Raw genomic sequence first — 19,853 nt, 5'->3', positions numbered from 1 at the left:
TGTATATATGTATATTATCTAGGGAAAGAATTGTTTTTTAATTTTCATTTATTTGACAGGAAAAGAGACCAAAAGAAAGAGCTCCCATCTACTGGTTTACTCACAAAAAGCCCATAATAGCTAGGACTGGGCCAGGCAGAAGCCAGGAGCCAGAAACTCAAGCTAGGTGTCCCATGCGGGTAGCAGGGACCCCAGCACTCGAGCCCTCACCTGCTGTGGCAGGGTATACATCAGCAGGAAGCTGTATCAGAAGCAGAACTGAAACTCCAACCTAGGTAATGATGTGGGATGTGGCTATCTCAACAGCTACACCAAATGCCCACCACCTGGCAAAGAGTTCTTAAAATCTTGAAGACTTATCAACCCAGGCAGTTGTTTCCCATGCTCCAAAAGGATACCTCCAGGCAGCAACGAGTGGCTACAGACAGCCTCCCTGGGCCCCCAGGCATTCGCAGGGGCCATCTGTGGCTGCAGCTGCCACTCGCAAACTCTGTTCACATTGATCAATGGGCTCCAAGCAAGTCTTGCACTGCTCTGGAGCAACAGCCCCAGGCTGTCGATAACTGCTGTGATTTCCTACCTGCCCCGCCTAAACACCCACATCGACAAGGCTGTACATTCCTACATCCAGCCCTTCTCCCAGTTCTCCCCTTCTGTGGCTGCCCTCATCCAATCCCCTAGAAACAACCCCTGGAGTTCACTCCAGTGTTTACCTCCGAATGCATCCACTCCAAACAGTGGGTAGACAGAGACCTTAGGGATCTCAGAGAGAGCAAAGCTAGAAGTGTAAACTCCAGGCTGATGTGAAAGGTTTCCTCTGCTAGAACACAGGTGAGTGAAGGGCTACAGCACGTTGTGCTGTCCACAGTCCTGCCCTGCTCCCAGGACCCGGGCAAGGCAGGGGCTGTGTGCCTCTTCCCCACAGGAGTTCTGGAGCAGGTGCCACAGACCTGGGATCCACAGGCCAGCTCTGGCCTACAGACATGTCTTCCCTGGCTCCCATGGTATTTGCAGAAACTATATATTAGATGCCAACTTATTAAGACTCAATAGTTTTCATATGTAAATCCAGACCTCAAGGCTTCTCAAACAACAACAACAACAACAACAATAACAACAATAACAACAAAATCCAAAGAGCTGGAAAAACACTGGGCCTGTATCCCACATGGCAATCAGAGCCTAGAAAAGCCTAGAACAGCCACGGACCCACTGAAGTGTTTTTTTTTCTCTATGTGCCACAGTTCCCTCCCCTTCCTAGTGACTCTCAACCAATAAATACACACACACATGTATGAATATGAGATGGTACCAACAGCTCACTCCACTGTAACAGGTTAAAGGGAATCAGAAGATGGGGAAGACCAATTTGATTCCATGTAGCTCAGCCACAGGTAAGGCAGCTCTGCCCAAGGAACACCGTGGCACTGGGCTGAGCATCTGTGACAACCCACAACAGACTCCCTTATTCCACAGAGAAACCACACACAACGTGCACCTGCCTGTAGAACTGACTGCATCTCCCCATGTCCCACAATCGAGATCTATGTATCGATGTATTTCCAGATCCTCTTCCCTGCCATATAACCCAGCCCACCATTTTTCGTAGCATTCAATCCCAGCAGATCAGGAAAGGGCATGCTGACAGTCCTCAGGGCAACACGCAATACTCACATCACTGCTCCTGGGCCTGGCCAATGCCAGGCTGTCTCGGGCTAAGGCCACGATCACGTTGCTCTTCTCTCCAGCCCAGTGCACCACCATCTGATTGTGGGAATCATTGAGGCTGACCTGCGAGAGACCAAGAGAAGAATGAGAGCCCGAAGGAGTACTGGCCACAAACACTGTAAATGAGAGACTCTCCTTCCCCACCACTCACACCTGAAGCACTGAGCCAAGGTACTTTAGGGTGCTTCTCCCCCACTACACACATTTCCACCTCCCCCAAGGAGGAACAGGAGCTCCACTGCAGGAAAACCTCCTTCACACATCCTCATCGGCACAACTACAACCCATTTTCTTTTTCTTTTTTTAAATATTTATTTATTTTTATTTGCAAAGTCAGATACACAGATCAGAGGAGAGACAGAGAGGAAGATCTTCCGTCCGATGATTCACTCCCCAAGTGACCACAACAGCTGGAGCTGAGCCAATCCAATGCCAGGAGCCAGTGGCTTCTTCAGGGTTTCCTATGTGGGTGCAGGGTCCCAAGGCTTTGGGCTGTCCTCGACTGCTTTTCCCAGGCCACAAACAGAGAGCTGAATGGGAAGCGGAGCTTCTGGAACACGAATCGGTGCCCATATGGGATCCTGGCACGTGCAAGGTGAGGACTTTAGCCACTGGACTACTGCACCAGGCCCCCACAACCCATTTTCATTCTTGTTGACATAGTCGATCTCTGGGAACTCTCACCCTTACTCCACACACAGATGCAAAAAGCACATTGGAGGCTTTAAATCTCAGCACTGAACCACCTCCTTCCCTCAACCACAGGACACACAGGCCAAAAAGACTCCAAGTATCTCAGACTTCTGCTCAAACTAGTGGCAGCACCTTGATACCCCTAACACATTACAAGAAAGGAAAGGAAGGCTGTGTTTTTGTTTCCTTAGAGGGGAGGGGATTAATTTTGAAGGCATCTGGAGTACAGAAGTATTTTCAGAACTCACAGAAATGACCTATAAATTACTGCTAACAGCACTTCCCATGTAAATCAGTGAGCAGGACAACTGCCGGCTTACTACTTGCCTATGTGTCAGGTAAGGAAATGAACAAAACCACCCACCACAGTGCCACCCAGCAGCTCCCCATCTGTCTCCTCTTCCTCCTGAGGACCTGAGAGATTCCTGCCCAGGCCAGAGGCAGCTAGCTGTGGCCCTGGGACTCATGAGAAACGGTCCTTTCCCCATCCACAGGCTGCATTCAGAGGACCCCGAATTCCAGCGGAGAGCAGAGTGCCAAGATGGAGGGAGTCCAGCGCCTGAGCAGGCCGTACATTTGCTTTGAACTTCTGACAACTGGAAGGCACTTGCACACTTAAACCCTGAGCTTTGCTATCCGTCTCTCATGTAGTTCCACTTAGCAAGCAACAAGACTATTATCTAGAGTGACCACCAATTTGTTTCTTACTTTCATTTACTACATTTATCCATTCACCTAAGGACAGGCCAAGATAGAGATCCTACCTGCTGGTTCACTTCCCCAAATGCCCACAATGACCAGACCTAGGGCAAGGGCAGGGCCAAAGCTGGAAGCCAGGGACTCAATCCATTCCTCCTCACACAGATGGCAAGAATGGCCTATCACTGCTGCCTACCCATGTCTGCCTAATAGGAAGCTGGACTCCAGGTGCACCAATATGGGCACTATGTTTAACCCCTAGGGATCACAGCCATCTCTTAAAGAGAACATATTGGAACACTCAAGACTGAGAAAGGATATAATCTCAAGAAAAAAACATTTCTCTAGCTTTATGAAAAACAGCCTCCATTACTTAGAATTTTCTTATGTCATCACTCATGGATGGGTCCCAGTTCAAGATAACCTGAGTCATACCTGTCACCCACCCAGTACACAGACACCAAATGGATGACAACTTCATTTGAGCATCTCTCATGTGATTATCCAAAAACTCAAAATGCTCCAGAATGAGAAGCTCTGTGAGGGCTGACATGACCCTACAAGTGGAAAATTCCACACTGTGAGATGAGACCTTGCTTCATGCACAAAATTATTTCTATAAAATTACCTTGGGGCGATATGTGATTGTGACACATAAATGAATTTCGTGTTTAGACTTGGCTTCCATCCCCAAGATAGCTCCTTGGGTTAATACAAATCTTCCAAAATCCAAAATCCAAAACCCTTCTCTTCTCAAGCATTTCGGATAAGGAACATTGGATTGGCCCTAGAAAAATTTCTGAGAGGTGGTACAACCTTCAGAAGGAGAACAAAGTCCCCCAAGTGAGAAGCAAGTGCCGAGCGATGCCCAAGTCGTCAGCTTCCTCAACCACCACTGTCTTAGACACAACCAGAAGGAAATCCAGCAGTTGCGGGCCTCTGAGGAAGCTCCACCTCTCTGACCGTCAGCAATCACTGATCCAAGTTCAAGTGCACGTGACCACTGCCCAAGTTCTGCAGCACAAAACCCTCTCTCCCCAGAGCTCCTTTCTCTTTCTTTCCCTTCCTTCCCCACCCCTGGCCCTGACTCTCCCTCCCTGCTCCTGGAGGTGCTTTCAGATGTCACCAGGGAGAAGAGAAACACCTGCGCCACAACCTTGGCCGACAGACCCACAAAGGAGCTAACCCGTAGCAACTCTACTCTGGTTTTGTAAACGATTGCTTCTAATTTGATAATTTGATCCAGGATCCAAACTCTTTTTTTGAAAAACAGTGGGAAGGAGACCTCTTTAATGGAAATATATATATATATATATACATACATACATGTGTATATACATACACGTGCATGTATATGTTTGTATGTGTGTATATATGTACATATACATGCATATATATATATATATATATCCTTGATATTTTTTATAGGAAAACCTGTCATTCTACAGTGCTCCTTCTCATTCCCAGATGGGTAAGTCCAGGCAAGTATCAACACAGAAGTGCAAATCACAAACAGAAATAAATACATTAATTAACCCAGCCTGCCAGAGAGAGCAGCCAAGGGCCTCTACAGGACACTGCGGTCTGCCTTCCCTTTTCTGTTCTCTCCTTCCAACCAAGGCCTCTGGAAAGAAACCTAGGGGCAACCGCAGACCCCAAGAACTCCAGGAAAGATACCGTGGGGAATCCAGGCTCAAAATCTTCTCCCTTCCAAAAACATCCTTATCCCAGGAACCAAAAAGGAGTAGAGAACTATGCAAATATCACTACTGGTACAAAAATTAGGGACAATCAGCATGACCTAAGTTCACCCCATCTAGAATGAAAGAAGCTCTCTGTAGGCCTCAAAGATGCCCGGTGAAAATGCTCCCTGGGGCAGGTAACAAGCAGGTAAAGCTTTGAACAGGACACTAAGCTTTTAGCCATCAGAAGGCAAAGGGATCTGCAAACAACCAGTTGGAGTGCACCTGCTCTGAGGACTCATGAGACCCCTCAGCCAACCCCAAGGGCTGAGAGGTGCACAAAGGACAGACATCAAAATACCCCCAGGTCCGGAAGGCAAGCTTGGTGAGATGCCGTGACAAAAAGCAGCCTTTCCTATCAGACGTCCCTTTGATTCCCAAGAGCAGAATGCAAAAGGGCAGCCCAGTGGAGGGGGAAAAAAAAATTCTACTGGCAAGAAATGGCTTGTTATGAGGGCCACCAGGCAGGCATTCACACACAAATAGTTCCTCTCCGTGGCTTGGCAAGATGTCAGGCACATCCTGGTCATGGGAATAACTCCCTGGTGAGTCACGGCTGATCCCAGAGGCAGCCCAGGTGCCCATCCCCCCAAAGCACAGGCGCTGTGTCGGTGGCATCCACAGGATGGGGGTGGGAGCGGAACCAGGCAGGTGGTGGGCTGTAAATTTCACCAAGGCCAAGACATGCTCTCTGCACTCCGGCCTCCCCTTCCTCCCCTCTCCACCCCTGCCCCCTCCGCAGGGATCTCAGCAAAGCAGGCTTTTCCTGCTGGCTCCCCAAGGAATGTGCCAGAAAAAAAAATCAACAGCGAGCACAGCTCCCAGCAATCACCATTCACGCTCTCAGGTCCTCGGGCTAGGCCCCTGGACTTCATTAGTGGTCTCCAGTGGGTTTAGATCCCATGCTCAGGGCTCCCCCAGCTCCACCAGCTATCCCCTCCACCAGCATTTCCCATCACTGGCCCCTCAGACAGCTGCAGGTTTCTCAGTCACTCTAGCAGCTCCTCTCACTCTGGCCCCACAAACGGAATCACGTGACCATGGCTTGGGGAGGGTCTCAAGGGGGTGGTGGGAAGGTGTTTTTTCCAAGAATATAATTTTGATGCACAGCCAGTTAAACTCATAACCTGGGGTGTGAACAACCTTCCCTCTCCCATCTCCAGCTCACTGGGCCTAGCTGCAGCTTGATAAACGAGACACAATTAATCAACGCTGTTAACGGCAGCTAGGAAGAGGTAGCGCACTTCACCACAGATGCAAATTGAGACCCCCCTGAATACAGAAACCGAAGCATAAATCACCTGCAGGACCTGGGAGGGGCTCCAGACCTCTGCTGCATTCACAGGCAGGTCGTTGGGAGAGAAGCTGAGAAGTCACCGGCTTGGGGACACCAGCCAGCATCACCTGTGAGGACCCCAGTTCAAAGTCCCCTGAGGGAACCCAACTATCTCTCAATGGATCTCATATGAGGAAAAGACTCTAGTCCATCCCTCTGGCCCCTAGTGAGCCCTGGAATGAAAACATCATGGACACGCTTTGCAGGAGGAGAGGTGGTCTTCAGGAAAACGGCATGGTTATTAAGACTTAAGGATGAGGGGCAGGCACTTGGCACAAGGATGAGGGCACCACTTGGGCTATCCGCATTCATCCCATACCAGAGTGTCTGAGTTCCAGACCCAGCTTCACTTCCCATTCCCGCTTTCTGTTCATGCACAACTGGGGCTACATCAAGTACCTGGGTTCCTAAATGTGGGAGACCCACACTGAGTTCTAGGTTGCTGGCTTCAGCTTTGCTCAGCCCCAGTTACCGCTACCGGTAGGCATTTGGGGAGTGAACTATGAAACAGTTCATGAGAGTTCATTCTCTCTCTCGCTCGCTCGCTCTCTTGCTGTTTCTTTCTCTCCCCCTCTCTCTCTCTCGTGCAATCTCTGTCATACAAATAATTAACAAAAGAAAATAACTCAGGGCCCAGCGTGATGGCCTAGTGGCTCAAGTCCTCATCTTGCATGAGCCAGGATCCAATATGGGGACCAGTTCTAATCCCAACTGCCCCACCAGATCCCTGCTTGCGGCCTGGGAAAGCAGTCAAGAACGACCCAAAGCCTTGGTATCCTGCACCCACGTGGGAGACCCGGAAGAAGCTCCTGGCTGCGAATCAGCTCAGCTCCAGCCGTTGCAGCCACTGGGGGGATGAATCAGCGGATGGAAGATCTTCCTCTGTATCTCTCCTCCTCTCTGTATATCTGACTTTGTAATAAAAATACATAAATCTTTAAAAAAAATAAAATAACTCAGGAATGAACTAAGAAACGCTACAATGGTGGATGGGTTCCCCCACAACACACAGCTGACAACTACCAAGAAAGGTTTCACATTCCGTGAAACCCTGTATAGGAAAGATTCAGGAGAGGTCAAGACCTAGAGACATAAAGGAGCTGGGGGAGGGCTGAAGGTGTTTGGAACCAGACTGAGTACATGGTTGCACAATATGACTGTGCCCAATGTCACTGAACTCTTCTCTTGAAAATGGCTAATATTACGTAAATTTCACCTTCGAAAAGCAGCTTCTTCCACCTGTGGGAACACAGGTAACACAGTTACCGGCAGAATCCAGTAACTCGGAGCTCCCACATGCAAGCAGTGCTTCTCATTGTGGGCCGTCTGCCCTCCAAACACACAGCTGGAATGAGTCCCAGAACAGGCAGACTGGGGACTGGGTCCCCGGCTAAGACAATCCTTCCATGCACTGTCAGCGGCTCCTGCAGAGCTGCAGCATCCCCCACAAGCCTCAGCCACCCTGGCTGGAGAACAAGTGGCAGGCAGGCTTGGGGGTCAGGGGCACTGGCAGCTCATCACCATCCTCACCCCGCACACCTGGACACGGCCCCGGGGCAGCCCCCTCACCCAGTGTGATCTGCCTCACTTAACTCAGGGTGTGAAGAAGAACCTGCACCCCGCCCCCCTCACCCCCACAACCCTCCCTCTCTGCAGCCTTCTAGAGAGAAGCAGGGAGAGAAAGTGTTTGTTGCATGAAGGCACTGAACATGCTTGTGTGCCCCAGGGGAGGAGTGTGCAGCACGGAGGCCTGCAGGTGCTCCCAGCCTCCCTCACTTGTGCAGGTGCACAGAGCACATGTGGAGGGCTGGGAAGGGAGATGAGGGTCACAAGTCTGAATGGACAAGAAGACCTTTCCAAGAAAACGTCCAGTCTGTACAGCCCCTAATGCCTGGGAGGGCCCCTGTGTACAGTGGGGCTCATGGGCTTGTCCCCATTCACCCCTTTCTGCCAGCTGGCCCATCCCTGGTTCAGGATGTCCCAGGCACTCACACACAGCCGGGAGCACAGAAGGCAGTCAGTCAGCTTCAGAAAAAAAGACAAAAAAGCATTTTTTTATGACTCAACTCCAAGGACAGACAGAGGCGGCAGCAAAATCCCCTGAACCCTGTGACAGGCCTGCGAAAGTCCAAGCCGGACTCCGGAGGTCCCAAATCACAAGGTTTTCTGCAAACGCCCGACCTAAATGCTAGGCATGCAAATCACCTCCCAGTCCTCACTATATTTAGTCAGCTCATTACCCTCCTCGGACGCTCACCCTGGGAGGAGATGAGATCTAGTTCACGAGTCCCTGAAGCAAGAGCCCCGTTCAGATTGGCTCAGGTCGCTCCCTTCACCCGCACAACTCCAGGGAGCAACTTCACGCTGAACTCAGCTGCCCATTTTACAGAGTAGAAAACAAAGGGAGCACAGTTTGGATGACACTTAGCTTTACACTGCAGTTTCCATTTCTACAGACATAGGGATTTTTTTTAAAGATTTATTTATTTTTCATTACAAAGTCAGATATACAGAGAGGAGGAGAGACAGAGAGGAAGATCTTCCGTCCGATGTTTCACTCCCCAAGTGACTGCAACGGCCGGTGCTGTGCCGATCCAAAGCCGGGAACCAGGAACCTCCTCCGGGTCTCCCACGTGGGTGCAGGGTCCCAAAGCTTTAGGCCGTCCTTGACTGCTTTCCCAGGCCACAAGCAGGGAGCTGGATGCGAAGTGGGGTTGCCGGGATTAGAACCGGTGCCCATATGGGATCCCGGGGCGTTCAAGGCGAGGACTTTAGCCGCTAGGCCACGCCGCCGGGCCCCAGACATATGGATTTAAAAAATATATATATAAGCCTTTTCCTCTCGACCAAAACAATGCTAACTATACCAGTACTGTGACTTCTCACTCCAGTTGGATTCACAGCAGATTCCCTGTCTGGGCCGGTTCCCTTGTAGCAAATTTGCTTTGCCATTCAGCAGGGACTTATGCTCCCAGTGAAAAGGAACATGACCACCCCTTAACTCACCAGCCAGTTAGAAAAAAAAGAAGGAACTACCAGAGCCAGAATATGGAAACCAAGTGCTGGCAGGTGGTAGGAAACCAGGCTCAGAGAAGCAGCCAGACCCAGTGATCCACAGGAGCCTTGCAGGACAGAGCGGGAAGCAGAGGCACTCCTGCAGAGCGCACTGAGTGCTGAGCCCCAAGGACAAGGCTTGCCCTCCGCGAGGCTTCCTCTGAAAGCCACTGCCACAAGCTCTTTCAGGTGGTTTCCGGCGCACACACACATATACCTTTTCCCAGGCTCTGCAGTTTTTCCTGCACTCTTTCCCTCGGTAAGCATTTACAGAGCCCTCCTGTGTAACAGATGCTACACTGGGTGTTAGTGACACAAACAGCAGACGTCTAGGACCTGCCTCCTGGCTCTTAAATGAGCAGGGGAAACCAGCATGAAGCAATTTATGCCATATACAGCGATGCTGCTGCCGTCATTCAGCAGGGGCCCTAACCTCGTGTAGGGAGTTGGGGAGTGATGCCTAGCTATGCCCATGCTAGAAAAGATGAAGAAGCTTTAGCCACTGGGGGAGGGGCTGGAAGATAATGGGGGTGGGAGTACAGAGAGCCAAACCTTCAGGAGAGAAGGGAAAAGGCAGGAGTTGGGAGATGCTGGGGTTCCCACTGCATGTGTGCAGGTAAAATACAACCTGGAGAGGCCAGCACAGGGTGGGATTACACAAGGTCTCCAAGTTTTAATGGGGGAATAACGGAGTTCACAGCCACAAAGCTGTGCAGCCCTACCAGAGAGCTAGAGTCTCACAGACTGAAATGGAAGGAGCCATGGTAAATCAGAAACCAGAGGCTGGCTGGGATGGAGTCCCAATCTCCACGATTCAATGGCAACAACAACTGCATCGCCAGGGGGATCCCCCCAGCCGCATGGACTCAGATCGAGCAAGGAGAAATCCAATCAACAAACCTCCCGCAATGCTCGAGTCCAGCTTGGAAGTCACGGCCAAGCACAGCTCTCTGTGAGTCTCCTCTTGGTTCTACAGCCCAGCTCAGAAACCTGGAAGACTCCCAGCCTCAGCGCTCCAAGACCCCAGCAGAGGCCTCACTGCTTCCCAGTACTCCCTTCCCCGCCCATACTTTAAGGCCTTAGTAGCCCAGGCTTTCCTCCCACACAGAAGGGGAAGCCATAAACAAGGTCAAGGGAGAACGGACATCAAGGCCAACAGCACAGCAACTTCTGGATAATAAGAAATGTCCTTGGGGCTACCAGGAGGGAAACAGGTGCATTTCCAGGGGCACCGTCTGCCCACTGACTTCCCCACTTCTCCTCAACCACCCACAGGCATGCCTTAATTTGTTCTCCTCCAGAGACCTGAGGTCTATTTTCTGAAGTAACCCTCCATCATCTCCAGCCAGAGGGCACCTTACAAAAGCAGCAAATCATGTGAATGCACAGCTGATTTAAACGTACCTCCTAACTACTCAGGGACAGAATGTCAGGGATGCTAACACCCACAGAGGAGTTAGTCACAGGGACAGGTCTTGATTAAGTGGGCACAACTGGACATTGAAGTCCTCCCAAGCACTCCCAGTCCACAGGCTGCGCACCCAGGTCCACTCAGCCCATACCCTCCACCATCGGGGTCTTCCACAGCTGAGATCTCTGGGAAGACCAGCACTGGTCTCTTCTCCTAGGTCCTGAGGTGTGGGGCTGCACAGCTGGGTCCTGCATGAATCCCTTAGGTTAATTGACAAATCAGATCCTCCACTACTTGAGCCCTCATTCTATAGCCTGACACTTCGCAGGCAGCTTCCAGGCCACCTCCTGAAGGACAGTCCCTGAGCCATCCTTCCTCCTCAAGTGGCTTTTAACTCCAACCTTCTAGACACAACCAGATCATCCCAGTTTTTACCAATTCTTCTGGACACACAGGTTTCCTAAGAGTTACCGATTTCAGCATCTCGGTAGCAGGTAAAGCATCCCACAGGAACACTGGTTCATGTTTCAATTGATCCACTTCCAATCCAGTTAATTGCTAATGGCCTGGGAAAGCAGCAGAAGATAGTCCAAGTCTTTGGGTCGCTGCTCCCACATGGAAGACTCAGAAGAAGCTCCTGGCTCCCGGATTCAGCCTAGTCCAGCTACTGCAGACATATGGGGAATGCAGCCAAATAATGGATGGAAGGTTTCTCTCTCTCTCATTCTGAAATACATTTTAAATGTTAGAGTCCATCACAATGGCTCAATGGGTTAGTCTTCCCCTTGTAAGTACCAGCATCTCACGTGGGCACTGCTTCATATCCTGGCTCCTCCACTTCCCATCCAGCTCCCTGCTTCTGGCCTGGGAAAGCAGTCTGAGACCCTGTATCCATGTGGGAGACAAGACAGCAGTTCCTGGCTCCTGGCTTTGGATCAGCTCAGTTCCAGCCATTGGCAGCCATTTAGGGAGTGAACCAGCAAATGGAACACCTTTCTCTGTCACTCCTTCTCTCTGTCAATCTGACTTTTTAGTAAAAATAAATAAATTTTAAAAACTGTTTTAATAACAGTAATTGTCCTTTCCTAGGATCCCCTTCAACTCAGCTTTTGGAGGAAGAAGGTTTGTACTCATCAGTCTAGTCTCTTTTCTAAATAATAGAAGTCTGTCAGTTGCTTTCTTCATTAACAATAGAAGAAAGGGAGGGGATTTAAACAGTACATTGGCCCCTACACAGCACAAAACACAATTGATATACGAACATCTTTTTATTGCCCTTGTCTGCCACTCAGATTTGGGATATAATCACATCAGCCTGCCTTTCTGAGAATGCAGAGCTGTGTTTTTAATCTAATTCAGGGGACTGGAGATAAATCATTGTGAAGGGTCCTGATTTTCCAAGCCAAGAGCCTGCGGCTGCAGCAACAGCAACGGCATGCTAAATTAAAGGGCCGGCAGGGAGGGGTATGGGGGCAGGGGTGAGGTGCTTTACGCACAATGACGAAAACCACAGGCCTGTACTGTTTGTCTTCATGCCAGCCTGGAGGGGTGAAGGGACGAAAGACAGACCCAGCTCCGTCAAGGTAAGTCAACAAGAGCACAGGAAGTGAAAGGGCAGGTGGGGAGATGGTCCCCGCTGGTAAGGCACTGTTTACATCTCTCGGTGCGGCAGTGCGCGTGCAGGATCCACACACCAGCTCAGCACAGCCGGATGCAAGGGGGCTGTCAGTGCACGACCACATGGGAAGTAAAGGCAGTGAGGCCGGATTAGCTCCCCTGAGTGGCTCACAGGAGGTACCGCAGATCAGCTACAGAGAAATTCCTGAAAATGACAGGGGTGCTCGCCCTGATGCATCCCTACCCAGGGAAGAGGGGCCACCATCTTCCAATACCTAGTGTTAGCTGTCGGTAGCCACCAACAATTTAGGTTTAGCTCACAGTCCTCGACTCTTCTTTCCACTCCAGTTGATGCCAGACATACTAATACAAGCCTCCTGTCTAGGGGGGAAACAGAGGATGCTTACAGCTGAGAAAAGGGGCCTCTTACAAGTTGGCTAAGCCACTTTGTCCATCCGTCAGCCTACAGCCACATGTGGCTATGGAAACATCAAATGCAATAGAACCAAATGAAAGAGTCAAATGCAGTTCTTCAGGCTGTATTGCAAGGGGTCAGCGGCCACAGACAGCAAGTGGACTGAACGGATGGCACAGACACAGCCCAGCACTCCTGCAGACAGAGCCACCAAACAATGCTCACTGGTGGTTCCAGCAGAAGGTCAGGAAGAGATCTGGAGCAGTGAGAGGGGCACGGATGTTACCATTATAATAGCCACTCGCTGGCAGATAACAGAACTCTGTGATTATTTTGTAACTCACTACTGTGAATATAATTGTAAAGAAGTCCTCTTTTCATGAAATCCACCCAGAAAGGCACAAAGTGTTCCTCGTGTTGCCATTTAAAAATTGTGCTTCCCACAATAAGACAGAAGGAAACCTCAATCACGGCTGTGATCAGCCACCCAGCCTAGCTTGTCTGGGTTTTAGCATCATCAGCCACTTCTACACTAAAAAAGGCCACACACGCTGCTTCTTCGAAGGCCCAAGGTTCACAGGTCGATAAACCAATAAATTAGGTCGAAATTAACTGCGACTCATTCTAAACGGAGGGAAATTGATTTTGTATATACAAAGCCAAACCGAATATACCACCTGCCAATGGATTCTGAGCAACCTAGAGAATACAGGAGAAGCTCCCTTTCTTCTCAACAAAGAGACTGCCTCACCAAACCACTTCAGGAGAAATACTAACCCTCAACTAATTCAAACTAGAGGTAGCCCACTTCTCTTGCACTTCCTAAAGCAATGAAGAAAAGATCATCACTAATGCTCCAGCTTTAAGACACTTCTAAGCAGTTCACTCTCCTCCCAAACTATTGTCAAAAAGTCCAAACTGCAACCAGCTTGCCCTGAACACATCTGTGCCAGCCATTTTCCTATCAGTTGGCTCAAAGAATGCTAACTCATTTTAATATCCACTTAAATTAGATTTAATTAAGGTAAAACGATGCTATAAAAGACAAAGACGAGGGGCTGGTGCAGTGGTGCAGCATGCAACACTGGAATCTCATATTGCACACTTGATTTGAGGTCCATCTGCTCCACTTCCAATTCACTTCCCTGCTTACGCCCCTGGGAAGGCAGTGGATGAGGGCTCAGGTCCTTGGATCCCAGCCACCTTTGAGAGTCCTGCATGGAGTTCCTGACTTTCAGCTTCAGTCTTGCCATCTGGGTTATTTGGGAAGTGAACCAGAGCATGGAAGATCTCTCTCTCACTCTCCCTGTGTGTGCCTCTCTCTTCTTCTCTGTGTGTGTGACACTCTTTCAAATAAATAAATAGATCTTTTTTTTAAATAAATGTATGTTGAAGTCAGAGAGGTTATTTTTTGCATTACCTGCTCTGCAGGTTGCCAGCTTGCCCCTGTCTCCCTCACTAAGTACAGACAGCTCAGAGTTGGCCCCCCTCTAGCGCCACCCTGAGACTAAGCAATGACACTACAAGAATGAATGTCACTTCCAAAGAGGAATAGACCAACACCTGTCAGTGAGAAACTCCTACAGCATGCACCTTTTGCTGTAAGATGTACATATTACCAAGTTCTATCTCCTGGACCCCTGGTCTTACAGCAATTTCTTAGGCATAGTGCTAACTTCATTTTGCAGATACACAGCAGGGAGTCCAGGACCTGTGGGCTCTGATGCTGATTCTCTCCCAAGTCTAGACTCCACTTCTCCACAGAACTACTAGCAAATCCCTGACTTTGGAGAAAGCTACAAAATGCTGCTCTCCTGACATCAGAGACCTTCGGTGTGAAATGCAAGTCGGTTTTCTTTCCCTTGGCCTGGAGGAAATATACCCATTCATTCTGTTCTATGACATTTGCCGGAATGCCCCAACTATTCCGTCAAAATGCCACAAAAGCACCGCATCGTATGGCTGAAGTTTTAGCTCATTATTCATGATAACAAGGGCTGTAGATAACAGCAAATCACTGATAACTGAAGTTACCATTTTTATGTACATACGTGTAAGGATGACAGTTGGTGCCAACTGGCAAGGGCCTAAAGGGGAACGGAAGGCATGAGACAGAGATAAATTTACTTGTCACTATCTACAAGGGGCTTCAAAAAGTTCATGGAAAATGGAACGAAAAAGTAGGCTTATTCAGGTGCAAAAAATATTCAAAATCCACACAGGGTTTTGTCATCACACTCTTCCTATTTGCACTTGGTGTACAAATTTTGTTTAGGTGCCTACGCATTTCTTACAAAAGGTTCAGCGGACAACGTGGACAGTTTGCCATTTCCTCCCTCTAATTCCCAACCTCTTCTCTCTCTCTCTCTTCCTCTCTCTCTCTCTCTCTGTCTTCCTCTCTCCCTCTCTCCCTCTCCCTCTCCCCTCCTGTTCCCTTGCTTCCTCTCTTTCCACCTCTCAAAGCCTCTTGGCTCTGCCTCTCCACATCCCACGCAAGCTCCTGAGGACTTAATCAGTGGCAGAGACTCAGCAAGGCTCTGTAAGAGGACATGCCAGATGGAGCCAAGAAGGGCTTTTTCCCCTCAAGGTCACATTCCTTATCAAGTCAACCCAAGACCCCAGACAACTCTTCACCCACGCACAAGCCAACCTGACACTACAACAGACCTGCCTTCTCATATTCTTTTGGAAGCATGCGGGTCAAGCATCCTAACTTCAGAATCAAGCAGCCAGTTCTTTCCCAAGCAGGTGTATCACGCAAGAATCTACTCCCAGGAGATCTGAAGCCACGCAGCGGCCTAGCCCCCAAGGAGGCCCTTTGTCCCGGGACCTTGCACTGTAACAGACACTGTACCTTCAGCCTCAGGTCAGGACACTGAATACTCCCTGGCCACCAACACACAGGAATGATGTAGGGAGAGCTTGTTGGAAGCAAAACAGATCCGTATGTGCCACCAGGTACAGTGCATCACTCCAAAGGATTTTTTTTTCCCTGAAACAACACCATTAGCACAAACCAGTATGAGAGCCCCAAAACCATGCAGTCTACCAAACAGAATCCTTGCTCTCCATTCCAGGTGACTCCCAGAGAGCACCAGGACTTCAGGGCTCCACCCCCGTAGCCACCACAGCTGCATCCTCACCACCAAGAGACCCTACCCACGACTCCCCAGGTGTGGGCTCAGAGACACCCTCCTTGTACAGATGTGCCCCAGAACTGGGAAGAGCTCCCCAGCCTCCAGGCCACTCTTTTTCCAGGTGTGCAGCTGGTTCACAATTACTCCCTAGTAAGGGCCTCCCCAGTGCCAGGAAAGCAGGGCGGACCATGCTTTCATCCCTACCCTCAACGAGCAGCCAGGGCAATCAGACAGCGCAATTACAGCAACAGCGGTTACACCCAAGTTCCAAAGGACTCCTCCTGCCAGAACCCGCGAGGGATGATTTGGATGTGGCAGAATGAAAAGGGTTTTCTAGGCAAGGATGAGAGTTGGGAAAGCAGCAACAAAACAAGCATGCCAGCAGAGAGGCACGGAGCAGGCATGAAATCAGGATGAAGCTCATGGGATGGGGGCAAGACGGATGCAAAGCCCTTCTTAGACCTTCCTCTGGGTCTTCCACACAGGTACAGGGACCCAAGGGCTTCAGCCATTCTCCTTCTAAGGTCATAAGCAGGGAGCTGGATCAGAAGTGAAACAACCAAGACACGAACCAGCACCCCTATGGGATGCTGGAGCCACAGGCGGAGGTTTAGCCTACAACAAAAACGTGCTGACCCCTCAGACTGGCCTCTCCTCAGAAGGGGCCCAGCTGCTCAACTTTGACCTTGGGCAGTGAAGTCCTAATATCTGTTTTTCACCACTAATACTATATGTCATTGTTACAAACCTGATCTTCAGTAATCATTGCAGCATGATTACTGCCTCCCACCCCTGCCTTAGGGGATCTGAACAGGAATATGGTCAAAATAGAAAATTCGGTTACTCCATAGGTTAGTGGAATAGATAGCTAAGGAAGATCTAACATAGGGCTCTTTCTCGGATGCAAGGATTTCTAGCAATAAAAAGTTTCTTCCTCATGCCATCTGCACCTCCATGAAACCAGATCCCATCCAAGCAGTACTGCTGGGAAAAGAGACAATTCCTTGGGTTACAAAAGGAAGGGAGAGAGGGAAGAGCTTAAAGTGGAACAGGGTTTGGGGCTGGAAGCAAAGCACTCAGGTAATTGAATGTCACCTTAGCATTCTCCAGAGAAGCCAGCTCCGTTCCAAGGAAAAACAAGCTAAGGGGAAGCCACTCTGGAGGCGGGGTAGGGGCTGAATCCCACGCACCAGGCTGCTGAGGCTGGCACCACAGAAAGCTTAGCACCAGGAAGTCCATCCTGCGATCTGACTCAAATCCTTAATGATTTAAATTAATCCTATTTTGTATTAGCATCGGCGCAGGAGACAACAAGGGCCACAGGGAAGAAAATGTGCAATTCCAAGGCCAGCTCTCCCTCCTCCAAACTGAACTCAACTGTCTGGTTGGTCCAGAAACAAAAGCAGAGGGTTTTTGGAGTCTCTCCCATCGAGAACAAAGTTCATCTCTCGCTCGCCCCCAAATCCCCAGGAGACTTTCATCAACCAAAGCCGAAGAAGAATGGGCACCTGTGTACCTATTTCTCGACACTTAGAAAGTCCTCTGTTCTAACCCAAAAGATGGCTTCAGGGAACCCAAGCTCTAAGATGACCTGTGTCGCATCTTCATGATTCCCAGGCCCCGGTAATGGCAGTGCCAGGCTGGACTAAACCAGGAGAGCCAGGGAACAAGGGAGCTCCTCTTCCCTCCCCCAGCCTGCAGCCATCCCCGGGTGTGGAAAGCGAGGGCCCGGCTCTCCTTCTTTTCAACAACACACAGAAACAAAAGTTTCACACAGAGGGGCAGGGAAGAGACAAGGATCCAGGCGTCAGAGGCAGCCTGTGCCCACCACAGCAACAAGTCCAACAGCCCCAGCTCCCTCCTCCCCTTCCCAGCACTTCACTCCAGCAGGGAGGACTCTAAGGAGCACTGTGTAAAGACAGGGTGACTAGGGTCACCCAAAGGTTGCAGACACAATGCCAGCAGTGCTTTCCCGTGTGACCTTGGAGCAGTCACTGCACCTCGGTCACCTCAGGGAGGCTGGCAGCTCCCCTTCCTGCAAAGCGAGTCACACGGTGACAAGGTCTGCTAGGCTCTGCCTGCTCCAAAGGCTGAACATTGAACTCCATCTACTTCCTCATGAATTGGCCAGAGCAAAAATTCATGAAGCAAGGCAGGACTCGGGCGAATCTTTTTCATTTTTGCTTCCAAGAGATCTAGGAAATGCGCCCACAGAGGGCCACCACCACCTGACCCCTGGGGTCCCATCACACACACATAAACACACCACACACACACTCCACCTTCCAGTCTGCCTATTGTCAATATCAACCCGAGGACCAGGGGTCTCTTGAGGCAGCAAACGGTCAAATCAATTTTTTTTTCACCAGTGTTGATACCAGTCAAGGAACTGGGCTTGCAATTCCTGGCAGTGAGTCCAACCTTGAAAGTGAACATTCGTTTGACTTATGACCCAATGAATGCACTGCCTTGCCCAGACAGAACAGATCCCTGATTGGACAATAATAATGTCCACAAATTTCTTGCAGGTTTTTTTTCCCCCCACATCTCCAAGTACCGGGAGGGATATTTTCCTGTCCAACATAAAGTCTAGATCGTGACTGGGGGAAATGAATGGTGAGGTTGAGGACCCTGCCAAGTAGAAAATTAAAAATTCATGCCTTACACTTCACCAGTCCGGTTCAGTCCGCCCGGGAACGGGCGGCAGGGTCTGCCCACCTTTCCTGCGGTTGGTCGGGGTAGACACGGAGAGAGCCCCAGCTCCCGCCGCTCTACGTGAGCTACAACTGCAGGGCGCTCGCCTCCACCGCCAACTGAGGAGACACCAGAGAGAACGCCCGTTTTGCCATCCAGCGACAGAATGGAGCTGCTGCCTTTCCATACCTGCCGTAAACTACACCGGTGTGCACACACCCGAGGAGAGAAGGGCACAGCACGCCGAGAGTTACAAGGAATACGTTAGAACAGGCCGAAGAAGGAAAGCTCGATGCGATTCCTGTGCGGGCGGTTGTACTCATCTGAGGGGAACCGGGGAAATGCAAGCCGGGAAGTCCCCAGCGGTGCCTGCACCTGGGAGGCTAACCGCCAAAGGATGGATGCGGGGGTGAGGAAGTGCGGGGGAGAGGAGAGAGCTAGGAGGGGGCGGGTTGCAAAAACGGCTCACCTGTCCGTACACCTTGATGGGCTCGGGCTGCAGGGCAGCGCTCCGTCTCCTCCGGAGCGGCTTCTCGTCCGCCCGGCTCGCCCCCCTGGCATCCCCGCGCTCCCACAGTCGCAGCTCGCGCGGGTCGCCCTGCACCACGCGGAAGCCCTGGTCCTGGGGCAAGGGCGCGCGACCGCCGTGCAGTGTCTGCGTCCAGACCTCGCAGAGAGCCCCGGGCGGCAGCAACAAGACCAGGGTGAATAGGAAGGGGAGTCGGGACTCCCTCCTGCTGCTCCGTGTCGCCATGTTCGGGCGAACACTACTGCAGGTGGCGCCGCCGCCAGGAGAGAATGTGCAGCGCGCCGCCGGCAGAGCGGCGGGGCCGGGGCCGCGCGCGCCGCTCCCGGGGCTCCAGGCCGCCCGCGCCGCTCCGGGCCGCCGCCGCCAGGTCCCGCTCTGCGCGGCGCGGCGCCGTCACGTGTGCGGCTGGCCGCGCGTTCCCTTCGCGCACTTTCTGCTCTCGTGGTCCCTCCCCCGGCCAGGATGGGTAAGTCAAGGCAGCCGGCCGCCTGCTGGCCCGCCCGCAGTCGCGCGTCCCCTTCCCAGGCGAAGGGTACATATACTTCTTGCTTTCCCCCTCCCCGCAGACAAGACTGGTGTGGGGTCCACTCGCTTTCTCTGGAGCTAGTTGCCTTGTTTGCGGGGTCGCGTCGAGGTCGCCCTGAACCTGGGCTTCCGTGGCCCCACTGCTCTTTCCAGGCTGCACAGCCCGCTGCCTGTGTGCCCCACGACCACCTCCCCAGGCTCTGGCCTTGTCTCTACCTCCCTCCCCCTCCACATCCCTAACCCCGCGGGAAAACAGAGAGCCACCGAATTAGC

At 51.0% G+C, this 19,853-nt stretch overlaps 1 protein-coding gene across 1 annotated transcript in view; it reads right to left on the bottom strand.

Annotated features, from left to right (window-relative positions):
- SORL1 (sortilin related receptor 1) overlaps window positions 1-19,403 on the bottom strand; it is a 169,188-nt gene extending 149,785 nt beyond the window's left edge. Inside the window, exons 1-2 of the mRNA XM_004584985.4 lie at window positions 18,996-19,403; window positions 1,675-1,791 (exon numbers count right to left, since the gene is read on the bottom strand). Of these exons, the coding sequence (XP_004585042.2) occupies window positions 1,675-1,791; window positions 18,996-19,280 (402 nt within the window). The 5' untranslated portion in view covers window positions 19,281-19,403. The remainder of the gene's footprint in view (window positions 1-1,674; window positions 1,792-18,995) is intronic.
- Window positions 19,404-19,853: the final 450 nt, after the last annotated feature.

Source organism: Ochotona princeps, chromosome 4, assembly GCF_030435755.1.
Source record: "Ochotona princeps isolate mOchPri1 chromosome 4, mOchPri1.hap1, whole genome shotgun sequence".
NCBI classification, from domain to species: Eukaryota; Metazoa; Chordata; class Mammalia; order Lagomorpha; family Ochotonidae; genus Ochotona; species Ochotona princeps.
Note: the sequence above shows the minus strand (reverse complement) of the source record. Positions and strands in the feature narration are given on the sequence as shown.